An 834-nucleotide genomic window follows, 5' to 3' on the forward strand; every position below is an offset into this window, starting at 1 on the left:
CTTGTTCTCCTCTGACACCGTCTCCACCTGGGATGCCTCGCCCAGCTACGGCAGAGGGGCCATGCTCAGGCCCTGGCGGGAGCTGGAGCAGGGTGGCCCCACTCTGTGCTGCCCACAAGACCAGGAGGGCTGGGTGGGGCAGTGGCAGTGGGCTCTGGCTGACTGAGGTGTGGGGAGGGTGGTGGCAGCACTCCTGGCCTGGCCCCCATGGCCTTATGAGCCTATCTCGACCACATCTGACTCTTACCCTCTCAGCCTGGACCCTCCCCTGGGTCTGTGCAAACGTGCAAATCTCCCCCTCTGAGGCCAGGTGGGAACCTCCCCTGACTGGACTGTTGGAACTCATCTGTGGACTTCATGCATCTGTCTCATCTGCCAGGAGGAAGCCCTTCGTGCCAGCCTGGTGTCCCCAGGAGCAGAGGCAGAGGCCCAATTGCTCTTCACAGCAGCCCGGTGAGGCGGTGCTTTGGGCTTGCTCTTCCACCTTTTGTTTATTTTTTATTAATTAATTAATTAACTTACGAGATATTTTTGCTATAGGACATGAGCACTCACCAGAGAGACAGAGAGAGCAAGTGAGAAATCAACCCCACGGGGAGAAGGGCATGCTGCAATGCCTTCTCTAGTTTCCTCTCTGGATTTTGGGAATGTATGCACATGTGCCTGGTGTGAGTTTGAAGTTATCAGGTCTACTAGAACCATAGTCAACTACATGGGAGTCCAGTGCCATAGCTATTATGCCATCTGTTGGTTCCAGCTCTTATATTAAAAAAAAAAATTATATCATCATTGTTTTTGCCATGGGGCATGTGTGCTTGCTGGCATGATAACTTC

General features: G+C 53.2%; 1 protein-coding gene across 4 annotated transcripts in view; it reads right to left on the reverse strand.

Moving 5' to 3' along the window:
• The window catches only part of OSBPL5 (oxysterol binding protein like 5), a 90,384-nt gene that overhangs the window by 19,610 nt on the left and 69,940 nt on the right, over window positions 1-834 (reverse strand). For all 4 annotated transcript variants that reach the window (XM_006141090.3, XM_027774419.1, XM_006141087.3 and 1 more), the window contains one exon: window positions 1-45. This exon is cut by the window's left edge and continues 164 nt beyond it. In XM_006141090.3, coding sequence (XP_006141152.1) covers window positions 1-45 — 45 coding nt within the window. The remainder of the gene's footprint in view (window positions 46-834) is intronic.

Source organism: Tupaia chinensis, unplaced genomic scaffold (genome assembly GCF_000334495.1).
Source record: "Tupaia chinensis unplaced genomic scaffold, TupChi_1.0 Scaffold000047_1, whole genome shotgun sequence".
Taxonomy (NCBI): domain Eukaryota; kingdom Metazoa; phylum Chordata; class Mammalia; order Scandentia; family Tupaiidae; genus Tupaia; species Tupaia belangeri.